The sequence below is a fragment of the Alexandromys fortis genome, unplaced genomic scaffold (assembly GCF_014885135.2).
Source record: "Alexandromys fortis isolate MF-2015 unplaced genomic scaffold, M_Fortis_MF-2015_v1.1 scaffold_21, whole genome shotgun sequence".
NCBI classification, from domain to species: Eukaryota; Metazoa; Chordata; class Mammalia; order Rodentia; family Cricetidae; genus Alexandromys; species Alexandromys fortis.
Window position 1 is genome coordinate 15,465,190 of NW_026067905.1, and position 19,238 is coordinate 15,484,427.

The following is a 19,238-nucleotide window of genomic DNA, read 5'->3' on the forward strand; positions in this document are numbered from 1 at the left end:
ATGGTATTGGCACTTCTAAGACAAGAAGCAAGATGTAGACTACATGACAAGTTTCAGGCTGTCTAGGGTATTGTCTAGGCTATCTTAAAAAATGGTAACAGCAAGAGGCAGGCAGATCTCTGTGAGTTCAAGGCCAGCCTGGGCTACAGGAGCTAGTTCCAGGACAGGCTCCAAAGCCACAGAGAAACCCTGTCTCGAAAAACCAAAAAAAAAAAAAAAAAATGGTAACAGCAAATTCATACCAGTAATCAAAAGGTTTCTGCACCCCAATAAGCCTCTTTGCCGACACAATAATTGAATCAGACCAAATCAATCTGAATTAGAAAAGGTCCAGGTTTAATGGATACTAGTGCTCCCATATGGCTTTCCAGCACCCCAGAGAGGAGACTGGGAAGTAAGACCAAAAAACCCCACATCTTTGTTCTGGGGTGCTGTGGGAGTGGTCTTAGTCTCTGGGGAGGGGTCATCATTTGGTGGGGTCTAGAATCAGACAACTCCTAGGAGAGGGGGCTTGGAAAGGAACTTCTTACCCAAACATTTCAGACTCTTTGTTTTTCGAGGCAGGGTTTCTCTGTGTAGAGTCTGTTCTGGAACTCTGCAGAACAGGCTGGTCTCGAATTCACAGGGATTTAATCCCTGCCTGCCTCTGCCTCCCAGTGCTGGGATTAAAGGCATGTGCCACCACCTCCCCAGACACTTTGAATAAATGGATGCCAGTGGCTTGGGTGATGCTTCCACCCAAACAGGAATCTTACTGATGTTCAAACTCCCAGTTGCCTTAGTGTAAGACTGTCATGAAAAAAGGTATACTATGTAATTAACTGTATAAACATAGAAACTGTATAAACATGAATCATTTAACTTTATTAAAGTTCTAGCACTTAGTAGGTTCAGGTAGAGAAATTGCCTGGAGTGGGTAATTCTGACAACATAGGTCTTGCCTTAAAAATGGCATTTATCGTAACTATGACCAGCTCTATTTGCCTCCGACAAACAGACCTTAAAATCTCTCATCGCCTACTCTTCAGTCAGCCACATAGCCCTAGTCATCGCCGCCATCGTAACGTTAAATACTTCTGTTACTATATAAGAAAGGCAAGGTTTCACTATGTATCTTACAGCTCATCCTGGAACTCACATGGATCCACCTGCCTCCTGAGTGCTGGGACTAAAATTGTGTGCCACCATGTTGCACACATTTATTTTAGAGATTATTTCACTAGCCTTTGCTGTCCTTAATTTTAAGTTGTGATGGCTTCAAATTTACAGCTAACCTCTGAATCCTGCCTTCCTGTTGCTGGGGTTGAAGGAATGCTTTACCATATTTGGCACCAGAAATTTATCTAATACTTTTTAATAAGATAGGATCTCATAATATATTCTGCAAAAATTTGCCTCTTCCTCCCCACTGCTGGAATTAAGCACATATACCACTATTCCCAGCTGCCTTCTTTTCTCACTCTTTTTTAAAGCAGGGTTTCTCTGTAACAGTCTTAACTGTTCTGGAACTAGCTCTAGACCAGACTGACCTTGATTGAACTAGTTATAGAGATCCCCTGCCTCTGCCTCCCAAGTGCTGGATTAAAGACATATGCCACCATTGTCCAGATTAGCTTTGAATTTTTTTTTAATTTATTTATTTATTAGGGATACAGTGTTCTATCTGCATGGATGCCACCAGACCAGAAGAGGGCACCAGATCTCATTACAGATGGTTGTGAGCCACCATGTGGTTGCTGGGAATTGAACTCAGGACCTCTGGAAGAGCAGGCAATGCTCTTAACCGCTGAGCCATCTCTCCAGCCCCAGCTTTGAATTCTTGAGGGTAGTGTTATTTCCTGTTAAGGATGTATAATATTTGGACATCCTTAAGTGGTCAGATGTTGAGGAAACAAACAGCAATGGAGAAAGACAGGTTATAGCAAGACTTAATAATTTCAGCAAGTGGGGATGGGTTATGTAGGAGCTTGGTATACGCTTAAATTACATGAAGCTGTCTCTAAGAAATAGGGAAAATACTGTTGGAAAGGATCTTTAATATGGCATCTTTTGAGTCTTGAAAGAGACTTCTAGTTCCTGACACACACACACAAAGCCAAAACAAAGCACTGACACGGTTTTGACATTTCCTTGTACAGATTGTACCACCCCCACCCATACTTACGGACACATCTGATAGCACAGCAAGTACTGGAGAAGGTGCACCACCACCCATGGGAGGACCACTTCCTCCACATCTGGCTCTCAAAGCAGGTAAGAAAGAGACTTGAATATCTGCACTTGGCTGAAAATAACACTATTATGGTTGTTCATGTCTATTTGGAGAGTTTTATTCTTAGTTTAAAAAACAAATCTACATTAAAAATACATTATGGGTGGTAGTCTCATGGCTTTAATTTCAGCAGAGGCAGGCTAATCTGTTTCGAGGTCAGCCTGGTCTACAGAGTGAGTTCCCGGACAGGTCCCTAAGCTATATCAAAGCCTGTCTAAAGACAACAACAAAAGCCAAGAATATATATTAGTACCTAGGACAAAGAGACTACCATGCCCGAGGATGTGTTCTAAATCAACTAGCATCCAATATGGGCAGAAACAGATTAGGCAAGTAGGCCAGGCCAGCTTTTAATGTACTTGCTGTGAAAAAAACCACCCAGATGAAAGCAGCTCAAGGGAGGATGGGTTTATTATGGTTCACAGTCCATCATGACTGATTTCAAGGTGGGAGGAGATTAAAGCAGAAAGCAGCTGGTAACCTTGCAAAAAAACAGAGCAGTGAATTTTCACTATTACTTAGTTTCTTTTTTTTTTAAAAAAAATTTATTTATTTATTATGTATGCAATATTCTGTCTGTGGTGCATGCAGGCCAGAAGAGGGCACCAGACCTCATTACACATGGTTGTGAGCCACCATGTGGTTGCTGGGAATTGAACTCAGAACCTTTGGAAGAGCAGGCAATGCTCTTAACCTCTGAGCCATCTCTCCAACCCTATTACTTAGTTTCTAGTTCAAGGAAAGGAGTCTTCCCATTGGGTTGGCAGTTTTATGCACTCTGGTTAACTTAGCCAAGACAATCTCTAACAATTACTGCTAAAGGATTTAGTCAACAGTTACATTAATTAATCATCAGATAGCTTATTTACTGTTTCTTGGAGATTATACTATCATTTCCATAGGCATAGACCATCAAAGAAATGAACTGGATTGGGTTGTCAGTTACTTAAAATTTTTAAGATAGCCCTGATTCAGGTGCCCTTCCACATAACTGAAAATGTGTGCCCAAACACAAAAATTTTTTAGGAGTATTCTTTAAAATAATTAAATTTTCTTTTTAGTTAAAAGAGTGATTTTATTTATTTATTTATTTTTTTAGCAGAGAATAATTCTGGAGTAGAGTCTTCATCTGGCTATGGTTCTCCTGGACCCACCTGGGACAGAGGAGCCAATTTAAAAGACTACTACTCAAGAAAGGAGGAACAAGAAGTGCAAGCGGTAAGGCTCTTACGATGTCACGTCCTTGAAAATAGGATTTGGGGTAGAATTCCCAGCAGGGTTGAGTATCTCCACAAATTCATAATATAATTAATTAGTTGTTGGGGTTTTTTTTTTTTTTTTTTTTTTTTGAGACAGTATCTTGATCCAGTGGCCATAGCTTAAAAGCCGTTTTTAATGGTTGCTAGTACTAACCTGCTTGTAGTCCAGCAGTAGAAAGGGAATGACATTCAAGGGCAGCCTGAGTGACAGTTCCAAGAACATAGGAATTTTAGAATTCCTATATCTTTTCTCAAAAATATGGGTTTTAGTTAGTTCAGTGATATAAGTACTTGTCTAGTCGTGTACAAGACCCTGGATCTCAGCACTATAAAAACAAAACCTGGTTTTTGTATTGGAAAAGAGATGTTACTTGTTATTGTACCTTAAGTACTGATAAGTAGTGCAGCCAAATTTAATCATCATTGATTCCACAGACTCTAGAGTCAGAAGAAGTGGACTTAAATGCTGGGCTTCATGGAAACTGGACATTGGAAAATGCTAAGGCTCGCTTGAACCAGTATTTCCAAAAAGAAAAGATCCAAGGAGAATATAAGTACACCCAAGTGGGTCCCGATCACAACAGGTTTGCTTGTTTCACTATTTTCCTTGTAAAGAAGTTAAGGTTGTTCGGCTGTTTATGTTTTAACCAAATGTTACCCAGTTTATTGTATGTATCAGCAGTGAATTGTAAAAAGATAAATATGTATAAGAATTACTGACTTGTAGTTGCCATAGTTTTCACTTAAAAATGTAATGCTGTTGTATAAGAAGTCCTACAAGTCTGTTGGTAGACTTTTAAGATTATCATTTGGCTGAGGCTGGCGATTTGTTAGTTGACCTAATCTGTCAGAGGTGATTTTGTTCGGTGTAGTTTCATTGGAGATAAATAGTTTTAATACTTGAAATGGTTCTGGTATGTTTTGTTGTCTTAGTAGATTGTATTTTGTCTGTATCCAAATTTGACTTGAGTTTGATGTTGGCAGCTCTTTAAAGAATCCTGTTTCTTGAATACCATGAAGTCGAAGGATCGCGAAGGTTTTATATGTGACTTAAATTAGAATGCTTTTTTTTTCCTGTTAAGTTTATAAAACTGAATGTAAGGGAAGATATGTGACCGTATGTTTCTCAGCCTGCTTGATGTTCTTCCTAAGAGCATTCCAGGGTGTAGTACTTATTACTCCCAGGAAGGCTCATACAGATTAGATTTTTCAGGGAGGCACTATATTTTTATTGGAAGAGAAAGGAAGCAGTTTTGGAAAACGTCTTGATTGGATTTGCTGTCTTTCATTATAAAAAAATTAAATTATCCAAAATAAATTTAAAACATTTTTCTTAAATCAAAGTGTTCTCCCTTGGGTGCAAATAGCAACCCTAAAATTATCATTATATACAAAAAAAAAACAACAAAAATTGACCGCATACTCAAAATGATCAGAGCATGGCTCCTCCTGCTTCCTACTGCTTTGTTCAGTCCTGAATTCTCAAATACTATATGCTTGGTGTCATTATTTTCATTTTGTTATCAGATAAAAAACAAAACAGACTATAACAATTTTTTAATGCTCTATGTGTAACTTATTGGACTTGCCAGCTCCTGGTAGTTTTTCTTTGTAATAATAATTGGAAATGCTGGTGATAGAGCTCAGGTGGAGCATCTCCATAGTTTGCTTGAGGCCTAGAGTTCAAATTCCCAGCATTAATAATAATGTTTTAACATTATTATTACTATTATTATATACATAATTGTGCCTAAAACTTAACTGAATTGCTGCCAAAATGCTTGATTTCAGTATCTTACTGATTTCAGATGTAAAAGCAAAGAATTCAGGACAAGACAATGTAAGAGGCAGACAGTTGGAGCTGGGACACATTGCTCCTTGTATGTCCTTTATTGAAAGGCATAACAGACAGCAACACCAGAGGTTTGTGTTCATATACACATGTGCTGATGCTTAGGCTGAACTAAGCAATCACATGGGAAACTATTGTAAACTGATTTCTGGTGTTGCTGTTCCCCCCTAGGTGGAGGAGAATGAGATTGAGTGCTGACTTTAAGCCTGGCTGAGAAACATACTGTCATCGGTGTCATTAATGAAAGGGTGGATGTTGTTCCCCTGAAAGCCAGTGGCCTTTGACCCCTTGAAGCCCTTGTACCTGAAGGTCAGTTGACAAAGAAGTTTAGGAAGGAGACTAACATTTTTTTTCCCTAAGCTTCACCTAACCTTTTGTTCACAGCACAAAGTCAAGTTTGAATGTACGAGCAGTGAAGGACCAGCATACTTTTGCTAAAAATTTAAATTTATTCCTTAGAACCTGCTAGCAGTTTTAGCTGTAATGTAAAAAATGGCTTTTGTTCTCTAGGCCCTGGTTTAAATACCTAAAAGTAGGCTAAAATATTTTTTTTGTCACCAAGGACTTCTTGCAGCTATATGTAATCAGGACTCTGCCACAGGAGCTACTGGTATATAGTGCTTGCATGTATGAACTTGCCCTAACAGGTTGTAACTAGTATATATATAATTTGAAGAGTTTGGTGTTTTTTTTACTTAGCTACAAGCTAAACAAATTTTTTTTATTGAAAGCATTTTCATATTTAGATTCTAACCTTGGAATAAAAATAAGTAAGTCTATAATCTAAAAATGTAACGTTTTCTTTTCATGAAAGAAAGCTCTCCAGCTGTTAATAACTAATGTCATACATATTTGCTGCAGTTTATATACTTTTTGTTCTAGGATTGGACAGAAATGAATGTTCAGAATGTTTTTTGCTATAATTTTTATTGAAGCAGTTGGAAAACCTCCCTGACTAGGTAGATATGGAGTTAGTAACTTAGAGTGATAAATTCCTAACCTTGTTTGTATATGTTGTTACAGGAGCTTTATTGCAGAAATGACCATTTATATCAAGCAGCTGGGCAGAAGTAAGTGTAATTCCTTTTAAACTACTCCTAAAGTTTTTTCAGTGAAGATATTTTCACATTATAAAGTCTTGAGCTACTTTAAAAGAACATATAACACTACAGAGAAGTTAGTTTTAGCCTATTGCGTTGAAAAATCGAACTATTCATTAATGGGAAAGAATAGAGTAACACGGGATTTTGAGAGTTATTGATAGTGTATACTAAAGTGGGAGCTAGGTATTTAAATTTCATGCATAGTAATTTGAGTTGTGGTTGTAGAGTGGAAGAAGTTAGACCAGGGAAAGTTGAGGTTAAGAGAGGTACACTGTGGATACCATTATGCATCATATAAACAGATGATGAAATTAACAGTCTAGATATGAAGCGCCTGTCTTAGACCTAGGCACAAAAGCAAGCCTGCTTGTATTTGTCTGTTTCCTTAAGTGATGTAGATTTCCTTTTATAGGAGTTTTATTTATAAAATTGGTAGCCATTTAGACTTAACAGTTACCAAAATAGTTGGTCACCTTATAATAATGCCAGAGAAACCTATCTGAAACAGCAAGTTTTAGGTACCATGATACCTATAATATTAACATTTTAGGATATTACTGGAGTTCAACACAGGTGAACTCCCAAACCATGTATGCAAAAGATGCTTGTATAATATTTTAGTGGTCAGATCATGAAGGATGTTTACAGTTCAAGTTTTAAGTAGCGAAATGGCATTTAATGGGTTGGATTGGGTAATAAAATTAAAAGCAATAAGCTATTGCATTTGAGAACCATGTAGCTAGGAAATGCATTGTGTATATTAATGTAGGAGGGCAGCCTATAAGTTCCAGTCCTGTATAAGAGAGAGAGAAAAACCTTGTTTTAAAACAACAAAATACCAAAGGTTAAATACAGCCAATAGGTAAATTTGTGGATTTAGGAGATAAGCAAATTTGGTGGTAGATTGCTTACTTATAGGATTATTGATTCAGTATCCCGTACATTGAAACAACTGTGAACCAAAGTCCCTGGAACTCTAGCTATCAGCATTCTGTTAAATAATGGTCTTTTTCTTTGGGTCTCAATGGTAATAAGATTATATTCAGAAGGCTCCAAATTAAGCCTTTTGTTCAAAACAAACCCAAAAGCAAGATTTAAAGAAGCATGGGGGCTGGGCTTTTAACTTACATGGTGATTGTTTGCATATATTTCTGGCTCAAGTACCACACAAGCTAGGTAAGGTGGCATGACGCACTGCAAGATGAGGCAGGAGAATCAGAAATGTGTTCTGGTTATTGGGGCCACTTTGAGACCTGCCCATCCTACATAGTGAGCTACATGAGACCCTTGTCTTTAACAAAAACAGTTAAAAGTTACATTTTACTACATAGAATGTTGGAAATTATGCCATGACTACATGAGACACTCAAAAACAACCAGAGAGAAACCATGAGAAAGCCACTACCCTTAGGAAAACAAAGAATAAACTCATCCATAGTAGATGATAGAAAGGCTGAGATGGTACTTATATTAATTCTTCGGCAATAAGGCTTAGGGGGCTCTAGGTTAAGAGCACTGGCTGCTCTTCCAGAGGTCCTGAGTTCAATTACCAGCAACTACATGGTGGCTCACAACCATCAGCAATGAGATATGGTGCCTTCTCTGACATGCAGGCACAACACTGTATACATAATAAATAAATCTTTTTTAAAAAAAGATTAAGACTTAAAGTGTGAGGATAGAAAGATACCCGTACATTTTTTTACTGCCATAGTGTTAACTGTAAATAATTATACATAGTAGTGGTTCAGATTATTTGATCAGAAGATTTAAAGGAATGTCTTGAATTATTTGTATTTCTGAATTCTTAATGTAAAGGTTACATTTAGCATATGGAAAATTTCATAGCTGATAGTGGTTGCTTTTTGGTTGGGGGGGGTAAATAATGTAACTTTGGCTTCCATGGAGGAAAGAATTTGAGTTGTCTGCATTGAATTTCATACTAAAGCAGACATCACAGGTGTGATAGACTGTATGACCTGTGAGGCCTAATTATTTTAAAATTTGGTCTAGTTTGCGTACTAAAGCTTTGGAGTTCAGAAGCTGTGACCAGGATGTTGGAATGATGGCTCAGTCAGTGGTTAAGAGCACTGACCCCTCTTCTAGAGGTCCTGAGTTCAATTCCCAGCAACCACATGGTGGCTCACAATCACCTATAATGAGATCTGGTGTCCTCTTCTGGCCTACAGGCAGGTTACTATATAAATAAATCTTAAAAAAAAAAAAAAGAGTCTGTGACTCAGGAAGTTTTTAAATTAACGTTTTTTAAATTAACCTTTCTTGATGTAATTGACCATTGTATACGTAATTTCATTTTATACTTACATTTTGAGTTGATCATTTTTTACTCTTGATTTAATGATGTGGTAATGACAATAGTTGAGTGTAGTCTTAAATGATTAGTTATATAGAATTGGATTTGGTTAATGAATAGAATGAAAAGAACTGTGATGTACTTTTTTTAATCAGTGGTTGTTTAGTATATGAATGTTTAATTGTTACTGATGGTTCCTTGTTCAGCTCATTTCTGTCTTGGTAATCCTTGTAGGGATTTTCGCACGTGAACATGGATCAAATAAGAAATTAGCAGCACAATCATGTGCCCTCTCTCTTGTCCGACAACTCTATCATCTTGGAGTGATTGAGGCGTACTCTGGGCTTACAAAGAAGAAAGAAGGAGAGAGAGTAAGTATTTAGGCATTAATACTCGTAACTCAGTATTTGACTAAAGGAGTTGAATTTATAGTTCAAGGGAGGAATGAGTTGGGGGACATGAGCATAGTAATGAATGGAAATGAAGGCTTCTAAATGCTAGGCAGATGTTTTACTTCTGACCTATATCAGATCAAAGCTTAGAATATCAAGAAATTAAAAGGCTGTATTTAATTAGCACTCTTTTAAGATCCACTGAGTAAATTATAAAGATTCTCACTAAGAGGAATTTTTGTTTATGTCTATAATAGCTCTATTATATACTGTCAGCTCTATCTCTACTTTGCTAAAATTAATAGTTCTGAATTATTTATGGATGTGTTGATGATATTCTTTTTGTAGGTTGAGCCTTACAAAGTTTTCCTCTCTCCTGATTTGGAGCATCAACTGCAAAATGTGGTTCAAGAGCTAGATCTTGAAATTGTGCCTCCAGTAAGCATATATACAGCTTTTTGTAGTTAACTTTATTTTAAACTCTTCTCATAGACAAGTGTCTATATTTATTTATTTTGCTTTTTCCTAGCCCATTGATCCTTCTATGCCAGTTATACTCAACATTGGGAAATTGGCTCATTTTGAACCATCTCAGAGACAAAACGCAGTTGGAGTCGTACCTTGGTCACCACCACAGTCCAACTGGAATCCTTGGACTAGTAGCAACATTGATGAAGGGCCCCTGGCTTATGTAAGTACTACATGCCCTCTGAGATCAATTTTGGGGTTTAAAACGTCTTCTTCTGTATATTTTATTTATAAATTCCATACATTTATTTCCTTATATTTTACGGTAAAATATACGGAAATAAAATAGATTTTCTTTGAATGTTTTCTTTTTATAGGCTTCTACTGAACAAATAAGCATGGATCTTAAGAATGAATTAACATACCAGCTGGAACAGGATCATAATTTACAAAGTGTAAGTGGTGAAGATTTTAACTACATTGCCTAGTGTTTCAGAAAGAACATTGTTAGGTAGAATGGCACATTTCACCAAATTATTAATCATAACCAACTGATAAAGTAGTGGCTTTTAATTCAGTCAGGACCTAGAAATCTGAGTTGTGCTTCTTTGTTGGTTTTCAAAAGTGCTAACATTTTGTGGCAAACAATTACAAAATTAGAAAGTTTCTGGAGAATGATATAGGGGGATGAAGACCAAGGAAGATTATTTAGAAATCTAGTGAGAATCAATTCTATTAGAGATAAATAGGTATCATAGAATATATCAAGAACTAAGCCAGGGGCTGGAGAGATGGCTCAGAGGTTAAGAGCATTGCCTGTTCTTCCAAAGGTCCTGAGTTCAATTCCCAGCAACCACATGGTGGCTCACAACCATCTGTAATGACGTCTGGTGCCCTCTTCTGGCCTGCAGATATACACACAGACAGAATATTTTATACATAATAAGTAAATAAAAAAAAAAGAACTAAGCCAGTTAAAAATATAGTACCTTTTTAATATGGAAATGGTTCTAATGAAGTTTTACTAAGTTTTGACTTTTCTCTGCAGGTATTACAAGAGAGAGAGATGCTTCCTGTGAAGAAATTTGAACCTGAAATCCTGGAAGCCATTAGTCAAAATTCAGTTGTGATCATTCGCGGGGCCACTGGATGTGGTAAAACCACACAGGTTCCACAGTACATTTTGGATGACTTTATCCAGAATGACAGAGCAGCAGAGTGTAATATTGTTGTGACTCAGGTAAATAACAAGCCAATGTGAGAGCTCTGTTAATAGTTTGGGAGTTGGAGGATTTTTTGTTGTTGTTGTCAAATAAGATTTCGAGAATGTTAAGACATTGTCACCTGCTTTCAGAGAGCCTTTCGGGTTTCCTGCTTGTCAGATCTATGGGAGACCTTAAACCTTCTCTAAGGGAGCAGATGGTGGTTGGGAAGGGAGGGAGGAGGAATTGGGATTAATATGAAAATATTCCCAGTTTTATGGGGAAAAAATGTTAAAATCGTAATACAAACACACACTTTCCTGCTTTTCCTGTCCTTGGTAACCTAGAATCTTGACAGGTTAGGCACGTACCCTAACCACTTAACTATAACTTCTATACTCTAGGTCATCACTGAACTTGAAGCCTGGGGGTGCAGGCTTACGTTAGGTATACAAACACTCAACCAGGAACTTAGGCTAGCCGGCGATGGTGGTTCACACCTTTAAGCCCAGCACTCTGGAGGCAGAGGCAGGTCAACAACATGGTGCCTCACAACAGTTATAATGAGATCTGGTGACCTCTTCTGGCTGGCAGGCACACAGAGCACCATATATATAAAATAAATCTTTTTAAAAAAGGATCTTAGGTGATGCTTATGGCACAAAGGGATCTTTTTGTTGTTTTTGTTTTTCGAGACAGGGTTTCTCTGTGGGTTTTTTTTTTTTTTTTTTTAAAGCCTGTCCTGGAACTAGCTCTTTTAGACTAGGCTGGTCTGGAACTCACAGAGATCCGCCTGCCTTTGCCTCCCAAGTGGGATTAAAGGCATGTGCCACCACCGCCCGGCTGGGATTTCATTTTTTTTTGTGTTTTTGTAAGTAAGATAAGCTTGTCAAAGTGCTCATGCTTTGGGGACAGCTATTTCATAATCTGTCATGTTAAGCTGTTGGCGACAACTGACCATCAGGATAGATACAGCATTGCAGAGTTACTATCATAGACCAGGGTGGCTTCAAACTTTGATCTGTGTCTTCTACATGCTTGAAGGTCAGTAAAGTTAAAAATTAATACAAACTGGGCAGTGGTGGCACACACCTTTAACCCTAGCCTAGCCTGATCTACAGAGTGAGTTCCAGTGACAGGCTCCAAAGATACACAGAGAATCTTTGTCTCTGCAAATTAAAAATAAAATAAAAAAATGGAGGTACCAGGATGGTGATGATAAAACACTTGGGAGAAAAATAGTAGGGTTAACCTGAAACTTAGCATTAAGCTTTACTTTTTAAATATTTTTTGCAGTGTGTTTATGTTGCACATGTCAGTATTCGTAAAAACTAGAACAGAGAGTCATTACCAAGAGGTGGGACTTAGTTTGTGAGCCATCTAACTAACATGGGTGCTAGAAACCAAATCTGAGTCCTTAAACAGTTCAGTGAGCCATCTTACTTAGTTCCAACTATGCTGAGTGTAGTAAGAACCAGTTTCCTATTGGTTTATGCCTTTTCTCTTAGTCACTTGTAATACCATAATTCACTTGGGAAGTAGAGATAAGTACTCAGATTAAAAATAGAGCCTTATTGTACCATAATGGAAATAGCGTATTCTACATTTATTAAAGTTTCATATTTGGTAAAGATCATTTGTGTCAACTGGTAAGATCATCTGTGTCCTACCTTTCTCTGTTTCTAAGATAGCAATGAGAGCTTTTATAGTAATTTAAAATTTTAGCTGGGTGTGGTGTAAAGTTTGAAGTGAGACTAGAACACTTTAGCCTAGCATGTAACATGTTCAGTCACCCATATAGCACACAGATACTTTTAAATAACTAATTTTATAATTCCATATCACTTTTGTTTTGTTTTTCAGCCCAGAAGGATCAGTGCAGTTGCAGTGGCTGAACGAGTTGCTTATGAGAGAGGTGAAGAGCCTGGAAAAAGCTGTGGTTACAGTGTTCGGTTTGAGTCTATACTCCCACGCCCCCATGCCAGTATAATGTTTTGTACTGTAGGTAAGTAATGCATTGTGGTACCTCATTTGTGACTTATTGTCATCTTTTTATTAAAATACAGAAAGTTTGTTGTGCAAATGTTACAGAAGAGAGGCAGAAGCGGGCAAATAACTGTTAAAGGCCAGTCTGTTATCACAGAAAGTTGGGACAATGCCAAAAATACGTGAATGTGTCAGGATATTAATTATTGAAGACTGTTTTGACGATACAAGGATTGTGTTGTAGCAAGGTTGATTATCTAGTCATTTGCTAGTCATTTGATAGGTTTCTCTGTATAGTTTTATTATCTGCATGATTTACTGAAATTTTAATGGTCTGTGCAATTAACCAACCTCAGCTAAAGTTTTTTGTGTTTTATTGACTCTAGGAAAGAAGCCTATCTCATAATTTTTTTTTTTTAAAGGCGTACTCCTAAGAAAATTAGAAGCAGGCATTCGAGGGATCAGTCATGTAATTGTAGATGAAATTCACGAAAGAGATATTAATGTAAGTAACCTATGAGTCAGGTTTGATTAGAAATCTTATCTTTGCTTTTTTTACTGCTAAATACTGTTTATTCAGAGAACCCAAATAAGTTAATAATCACATCGTAATGGTGTTTACTATGATCAATAAGAGTTTTATGTAACTTAGCATTTTAGTAGTGATTTATGGCCAGTAGCTGGTGGAATTGTATGATTTAGTTTTCCTTTGTATGTGATAAATATTGTGCTTTTTAGCAAAATGTTGGTAGGCGTTTGTAGCTTAACATTTTAGATGTTAATTGTCACGGAAAATGAGAAGAAAATACAAATTTCTCACTCTTGCCTCATGGTTCTTGATAAACCAGTGCAAAGTTTTATTATATATAGTTGTAAGATTGGAAAGTGGATACTACAAACAACATTTTAAAATACTCCATTTATACAACAAAAAGTGTGATATCTTTAAAAGGATTTCCTACATTGCTTTATCATGCAAACTATCCAGAGTTGCTATTGGAATCTAGTAGTTATTCTTTTTTTAAAATATTTATTTCTTTATTATGTATACAATATTCTGTCTGTATGTCTGCAGGCCACAAGAGGGCACCAGACCCCAGTACAGATGGTTGTGAGCCACCATGTGGTTGCTGGGAATTGAACTCAGGACTTTTGGAAGAGCAGTCAGTGCTCTTAACCTCTGAGCCATCTCTCCAGCCCCCAGTTACTGTTTTTTAAAACAGGGTCTCGTTCTTTGGCACAGATTGGCCTCTGATTTCCAGTCGTGTTGCCTTAGCTTTCCTAGTCAGTTATTAAAAGTATGAGAAACTACATCCAGGTGTTTCAGTAGTGACTTGACTTGAGTGTTAACATGCTAGTTAGTGGTCTTTAAGAATTTTAATTAATGTCCTGAAATAATAACATGGATGGTTATTTAATATTCTACTTTAAAACTGTTAAAGCTTGTCAAATACATAGCATACTAAGAACTTTAATGTGGGATGGAGTACACTTTCTGTTACATGGAAAACTCCATCCCGATTTAGAATTAACATTGTGACTAGAAAGTCTGGGCAAAGTTATCTTCTCTGACTGACCACAGCTTTGCCTGTGGCATTAAATCCTCCTTGATCTTTTTATGTTGGAAATAGGAAGGGCTGGTAATGAAAGGTCAGTTGGTAGAATGCTTGCCTAGCATACACAGAAGCTTTGAGTTTGGTTTCCCAGCAGTATATAATGTGCTTATGATCCCAGCCTTTAGAACTGGGAGACAGGAGAACACAGTCTAAGGTCAGTTATGACTATAGTGAAGTCAAGGCCATGCTGAGATTCTTACCACCAAAATGAAAATAACTCACTGTAATATTTTTTCCACTATTTTTAAATCGATATCAAAAATAATGTCAGTAATGTCTTAAGACTATCACAAATCTTAAGGTGTATTTTACCACCTTGTTTAAACTTTTGTTTTCATTTTAATAGACTGACTTCCTATTGGTAGTACTACGTGATGTCGTTCTAGCTTATCCTGAAGTCCGCATCGTTCTTATGTCTGCAACTATCGATACTACCATGTTCTGTGAATATTTCTTTAATTGCCCTATCATTGAAGTTTATGGAAGGACTTTCCCGGTTCAAGGTAAATTTTGTATTGATGTGATAGGAAGAAAATCATGATTTGTGCTGGAGGTTTTGCATTTTCTTAATTTGGAGGTCAGCGTGATAGTTTAAAAGACTGAAAACATGTCATTGGCTCAGACACCTGTAACTCCATTCAGTCCCAGGGGAATCCAACCTCCTCTCTGGTTTTTATCAAATGTCTTAGCATTTGGGGAACCTTGCTTGCCTGTGGTACTTTGTTTTCCGGAGTAAAATCAGATTTCATTCACTTTTTGAAAGTGGTTTCTATGCTTTTTAAAATTTGAATCAACATAGAGCTCATAATTTTATTGAAATAACATTACACAATCCAAATGAGGAAATATGAAAAAGCTAAGAGCTTTAACATTTTGTTCGCATGAAATGACTAGCCATGCTGTTACTATATTTTTTTAGTTCAGTAGTAAATTGTAGGTAACTGAGAAACAGGTCATTCAGTGTTTGTTGTATAAGCACAAAGACCTGAGTTTAAATACTTGCCCAACACCCATCTAAAAAGCCTGTTACTGTAGCTTATGCTTGTATCCCTGGAACTAAAATGTTAGGAATGGGAGGTTCTACAGAACTTCCTGACCTATCAGTGAGCTCAGATTTTATAAAAAGCGATTGAGAAAGATAAAAATGTACATAAAATACACTATAAAAGGTTACTATACCAATGAAGTATAGGCTAATTTTATTTCTTAGGGTATGGGTTTTAAAGTTCAAATATTTGCTGTGCATCTGTACTTTGGAGCTTTATAAAGATTTTTAGAGAGTAAACCTAGTTTCTTACAGATTGCAGTGACTCTTAATTGCTGCAAACTGACACCATGGCTAAGGAGAGAAAAGGTTTTGGGTTAGTCCATGATTAATATGGTGTCGACCACTGAGGAAGGCAGGTATACCTCTGGGACAACAACTTGAGTTGATAGAATCATACCTATGCTTTTTAAAAAATTGATCATCTGAACTTTTGAAATAACTTCTTGCACAGTCCAATTGAGGAAATGCAAATACCCTAGGAGACTTAACAGTCAGGTGAAATGAATATTCATGCCACTGCACTTGTTAAAACTTTTATTTGTATTTTATTTGTGTTGTTCTGCCTGCACGCATGTCCATGTGAGGGTGTCAGATGTCCTCAAACAGGAGTTCTTGACCGTTGTAAGCTGCCACTTGGGTGCTGGGCACTTGAACCTGAGTCCTAGAAGAGCAGCCATCTCTCCAGTTCCATTCCACTACATTTTAAAAATCTCTCCTAATCTGCAGGCAGAAGTCAGTGATGGGCGCAGTTTGAGCAGAAAGTTAATGATGGTACTAGATTATACCTAAATCTCAAAATATATAAATATACCCTGAATAGAAAAGTACGTGGTAATTAACAGATTTCCTTATCAGTGGAATTTACTACTACTTAATATGTAGATTTGATAACAAATTTCGATCCTAATGTGTGTAGTTCTGAGTGACTGGAGAGCATTACTTAATAGTGAATAAAATTGGTGGACATTAATTTAGGTGATGGTGTGTGCACCTTTGGTTTGCAGTCTTGGTGGTCACTGGTGAAGATACAGAAGACAGATTATAGAGACAATTCTTAACTTTTTAGAATTTCAGGCACATTATTGGTTAGCTATCTTCCAGTCTTCGGAGTAGGACAATATATACAGTTTCCAAGTGTATTTCCTTGAAAAATGTGTATAAAGGGGAACCTCCAGCTGGTTTTGTAAAAATTTATGTAAGAATTACCTAAATTTTTTTCTAGAGTTCAAGGGAGACATAATTTAGTTTACATTGTTGAAGTTTAATTATGAAAACTCACTGTTGGAATTTATAATAGTTGGGAAAACTCTGGTTGAGCGGTTTGAATTACAGATTAGGTAATGAAAATCATTTTATGGATGTGCCATTTTGTAAATTATCAAGTGCATAACTAATGTGATTATCCTTGCCAGAATATTTTCTAGAAGATTGCATTCAGATGACCCAATTCGTTCCCCCTCCAAAGGACAAAAAGAAGAAAGATAAGGAAGATGATGGTGGTGAAGATGATGATGTAAGTAAATCTACTTTACACCTTCAGGAATGAGAAATGTTCATTGTGAGAGTGTTTGATGGAGAAGAAAATGAGTGGTTAAAGCATAGCATGAATTAAATTGGCATTGCAGAGTCCTTTAAAATCATTTTTAATGTCTATTATTAGGTTAATGACTATTAATACAAATAATTCCAGGTTCAGTGCCAAGAGACTTCTAAGACTACACAGGTTAACTTATGGCATAAAAGTTTTTTTTTTTTTTTAAATTATTTATTTATTATGTATACAATATTCTGTCTGTATGCCTGAAGGCCAGAAGTGGGCGCCAGACCTCTTTACAGATGGTTGTGAGCCACCATGTGGTTGCTGGGAATTGAACTCAGGACCTTTGGAAGAGCAGGCAATGCTCTTAACCACTGAGCCATCTCTCCAGCCCCGGCATAAAAGTCTTAAAAGGATTTCTATAAAGTTCTAGGACTATTTGTAGTTGAATTCTCTATATCCCAGGAAAATAATAGGAAATTCAGTTTATCATAGGTTCTATATATATTCATGGCTATCAGTTGTATAGGTGCTTCCAGAGATGTCGGGGCAGGTGTGCTTCCTTGCAGGTCAAATTGCAGATAAGTCCCTGATGTAGGTGATAAGAAATGAATGTGAAAATGCCCTTTACTGCTGACCATCTCTCTACCTTAGAAGTTGGTCAATCTCTGTTTTTAGAGTCAAGGTTTCTCTGTAACAGCCTGGCTGAAACAGTTTGCTTCCCCAGTGCTAGAGTTCACACTGTGTTTTCCCAACCAAGCATAAATCAAATATGCCAGGCCTTCCTTTGAGCCACTAACCAGGTACCAAACAATTACATGGAGACTTAATAAATATTCATTACAAATGCTTGTCATTGTGCTTGTTTCTAGCTAGCTCTTAATAACTTACCTATTTCTCTCCATCTATGGTTTGCATTGTGTCTTTTCTTCTGTATGTCTTATTCCGTCTGATTGGCTACTGGCTGGCTGGCTGGCTGGCTGGCTGGCTGGCTGGCTGGCTGGCTGGCTGGCTGGCTGGCTAGCTTGGTTGCTTCAGGAGCCTTTCCCCTTGTTCTCTTTTTCTATTTATTTTCTGCCTAGGATCCAGGCTTATTCTTCTCCTGCCTAGCTATTGGCTGTTGAGTTGCCTTAGGCAGATAAGATGAAACATTATCATTAAACAAATGCCATATAAATAAATGTAACACATCTTTACACAGTTGAAGTAGTATTCCAAAGTACTGGTTTCATAATGAAAGTATGACTATCTACCCTAGGGTTAGACAGTATTGTTAAATGTTACTTGCTTAGAAAAAATAAACCCAAGAGAATTGAACTGTTAATTATGTGTGACAAATCCCGTTTTCTTGCAGGCAAATTGCAATCTAATATGTGCTGATGAATATGGTCCAGAAACAAAATTGAGCATGTCTCAGTTGAATGAAAAGGAAACTCCTTTTGAACTCATTGAAGCTCTCCTTAAGTACATCGAAACCCTCAATGTTCCAGGAGCTGTGTTGGTCTTCTTGCCTGGCTGGAATTTGATATATACTATGCAAAAGCATTTGGAAAATAATTCACATTTTGGTATGACTGAGTTCTCTTGTTTTAGATTTACGATGAATATGTTTACTTTTATACTAGCTTGTATGTTGCTGTGTTTAATGAAGGTATGTGTAATGAAGAACAATCATTTAACTTGCTCTTTTTGTTCTTATCCTTTTTGTATTGTAGGAAGTCACCGGTATCAAATTCTACCTCTGCATTCTCAGATCCCTCGGGAGGAACAGCGTAAAGTGTTTGATCCAGTTCCAGATGGAGTGACCAAAGTAAGGAGGGAATTACAGTGAGGTCAGATGTGAAAGAGATGTTAAATATTAATAAATGTTTGAATGCCTCTTAGAAAATGAACAAATACCAAAATCTAAATAAAAAAAGGTCTTCCAGTCTAACCTTGATAGTCCCCTCCCCCTTCTTATTCCTGTTGCTGTAATTCCTCTTTTACTACGGGTTAAATGATTTTCTAATTTGTGTGTTCATAAGTGGAATATTTTCTATAGTGTAATTTTTTTGTATTTTTTTGCAGGTTATTTTGTCCACAAATATTGCTGAGACAAGCATCACCATAAATGATGTTGTTTATGTCATTGACTCCTGCAAGTAAGTTCCAGGGAATCTTTTTTTTTTACTTTTAGCAACTGCCAAACT

At 37.0% G+C, this 19,238-nt stretch overlaps 1 protein-coding gene across 4 annotated transcripts in view; it reads left to right on the top strand.

Annotated features, from left to right (window-relative positions):
- Dhx9 (DExH-box helicase 9) overlaps positions 1-19,238 on the top strand; it is a 35,613-nt gene that overhangs the window by 8,261 nt on the left and 8,114 nt on the right. For 2 of the 4 annotated variants that reach the window (XM_050135339.1, XM_050135342.1), the window contains exons 4-19: positions 2,139-2,253; positions 3,372-3,490; positions 3,967-4,115; positions 6,407-6,453; positions 9,035-9,171; positions 9,541-9,630; positions 9,722-9,883; positions 10,038-10,115; positions 10,709-10,900; positions 12,726-12,867; positions 13,271-13,353; positions 14,811-14,967; positions 16,925-17,025; positions 18,404-18,617; positions 18,765-18,859; positions 19,117-19,190. In XM_050135339.1, the coding sequence (XP_049991296.1) occupies positions 2,139-2,253; positions 3,372-3,490; positions 3,967-4,115; positions 6,407-6,453; positions 9,035-9,171; positions 9,541-9,630; positions 9,722-9,883; positions 10,038-10,115; positions 10,709-10,900; positions 12,726-12,867; positions 13,271-13,353; positions 14,811-14,967; positions 16,925-17,025; positions 18,404-18,617; positions 18,765-18,859; positions 19,117-19,190 (1,955 nt within the window). Of the gene's footprint in view, positions 1-2,138; positions 2,254-3,371; positions 3,491-3,966; positions 4,116-5,554; positions 5,693-6,406; positions 6,454-9,034; positions 9,172-9,540; positions 9,631-9,721; positions 9,884-10,037; positions 10,116-10,708; positions 10,901-12,725; positions 12,868-13,270; positions 13,354-14,810; positions 14,968-16,924; positions 17,026-18,403; positions 18,618-18,764; positions 18,860-19,116; positions 19,191-19,238 lie in introns of those variants that run through there. The other 2 variants (XM_050135340.1, XM_050135343.1) reach the window with 2 other exon arrangements.